Source organism: Choristoneura fumiferana, unplaced genomic scaffold (assembly GCF_025370935.1).
Source record: "Choristoneura fumiferana unplaced genomic scaffold, NRCan_CFum_1 Sck3bRy_378;HRSCAF=999_pilon, whole genome shotgun sequence".
Lineage (NCBI taxonomy): Eukaryota > Metazoa > Arthropoda > Insecta > Lepidoptera > Tortricidae > Choristoneura > Choristoneura fumiferana.
In genome coordinates this window covers 50,049-52,102 of record NW_027413020.1, presented here as the reverse complement: position 1 = coordinate 52,102, position 2,054 = coordinate 50,049, and the positions used below count along the sequence as shown (strand labels likewise).

Genomic DNA, 2,054 nt, shown 5'->3' with positions numbered 1-2,054 from the left:
CGAGGTGGAATCTGTGGCTTATTGCTAAGGGCAGCCAGACCTTAAAGGGGTTGTATAAAAGGTGGAATTTTACCTCCGACGATCCAAACTGGCGACCGACGGTTAATGATCGAGGCGGAGAAGCGCGGAGTAGCAGTCGCACTCATTCAGGAGCCCTATGTGGGGTCGATTGGGGAGATGCGGGGTCGTAGAGGGGTCAGAGTCTTTCAGAACACCAGTGTAGGAGACGGGGTTGTAAAATCTGCAATAGCAGTCTTTGACCAAGAGGTAGACGTTGTGCAACTGCCTCAACTCACACCAACAACATCGTGGTGGTGAGGATCCAAACTGGTGCCTGGGTGATAACTTTGGCCTCAGTGTACCTTGAGTGCCCCAAACACGACCATCCCATAGGCGCGGACCTGGAAAGCCTCGCCCGAATAGACCGTGAAATCGGCTCGGCTGGTTGGATTCTCGGAGGCGACGTGAACGCCAAGAGTGTATGGTGGGGAAGTCCGGTAAATGACCACAGGGGGAGAGCTTGCTGGCTGTCTGGACGAACTTAATATGGCCATACTAAACAGAGGAAAAATCCCGACCTTCGATACTATCCGCGGGGGAAAAAGGTACCAAAGCTTCGTCGATATAACAGCCTGCTCGATGAACATCTTGGACCTGATCGAAGATTGGAGAGTAGAGGAAGGTCTCACGTGCTCGGACCACAACGGAGTAGTGTTTCACATAAAACTCGAAAAATCTAAAGGCATTGGAATAATTAGGACAACAAGGAAATATAATTCAAAAAAAGCCAATTGGCAAGAGTTTAATGGTAAACTTAACCAATTGTTGCGAGACAAAAATATTACAATTTCAGAAATAGCAAACATAGATAACATAGAAGAAATAGAGGTAACCACACAGAAAATTACAGAAATCTTAACAATAGCCTGCAAACATTCTATGCCTATTAAGAAATCTAGAGAAACACTTACCGTCCCGTGGTGGTCCGAGAAGCTCGCGGAGATGAAACAAGAGGTCGCTCGTAGGAAGCGTAGAATCCGTTGCGCAGCCCCGGCCCGAAGATCGAAGGTGGTCAGCGAGTACCTAGAAAAGAAAGCGGAATATGAGGCGGAAGCAACCAAAGCCCAAATAGATAGTTGGAAAGATTTTTGTGGGAAACAGGATAGAGAAGGAATGTGGGAGGGAATATATAGGGTGATAGGGAGGACGTCACGGAGGGAAGAGGATTTGCCACTTGGAAAAATGGAGAGGTTCTGGACGCGAAGGCTCTGCTAAATTTTTAGCGGAGACTTTCTACCCAGAGGATCTCACAACCAGCGACAATGAACAGCACCAAGATACCCGACGGAAAGCGGAGATGGTGAATGCTGGGGAGCAAGTTGGAACCTGTGACCCGCCATTCACCATGGGGGAATTGGTCACAGCTAGTGAGTCTTTTAGCCCGAAAAAGGCCCCAGGCGAAGACGGCTTTACTGCCGACATATGCCTTCGCGCTATACAAGGTCACCCGGAACTATTTCTTGCATTCCTAAACAAGTGCCTGGAATACAGCTACTTTCTGCTGCATGGAAAAGGGCTATAGTGATTGTTCTGAGAAAGCCTGGCAAAAGTGATTACACAACCCCTAAGTCACGTAGGCCGATTGGTCTCCTATCGATCCTTGGAAAGACGTACGAGAAGATGTTGGTGGCTCGCCTCAAGTTTCACCTGTTGCCGACAATAAGTCCAAACCAGTATGGATTCATGCCACAAAGGAGCACCGAAGACTCCCTCTATAACCTTATGCAGTACATCCGCAGCAAATTAGACGAAAAGAAAATCGTAACTTTAATATCGCTGGATATAGAGGGAGCCTTCGATAGCGCCTGGTGGCCAGCTATTAGGGTCCGACTGGCAGAGGAAAACTGCCCATTGAACTTGAGGAGGGCCATTGACAGCTATCTCAAGGACTGAGAGGTGGTAGTGCGTTATTCAGGAGAACAGCATACAAGAGTACAGAGATGGGCTGCGTTCAGGGCTCCATAGGAGGTCCAATCCTTTGGAACCTTCTGCTA

General features: G+C 48.4%; 1 protein-coding gene across 1 annotated transcript; it reads left to right on the top strand.

Moving 5' to 3' along the window:
* Window positions 1–546: 546 nt before the first annotated feature.
* LOC141445159 (uncharacterized) lies at window positions 547–1,275 on the top strand. The gene has a single exon (XM_074110944.1). It carries the CDS (start codon window positions 547–549, stop codon window positions 1,273–1,275), a length of 729 nt encoding a protein of 242 aa, XP_073967045.1.
* Window positions 1,276–2,054: the final 779 nt, after the last annotated feature.

Coding starts and splice junctions, on each gene's coding strand:
- LOC141445159 (XM_074110944.1), top strand. CDS start 547: ATGGCCATACTAAACAGAGGAAAAATCCCGACCTTCGATACTATCCGC.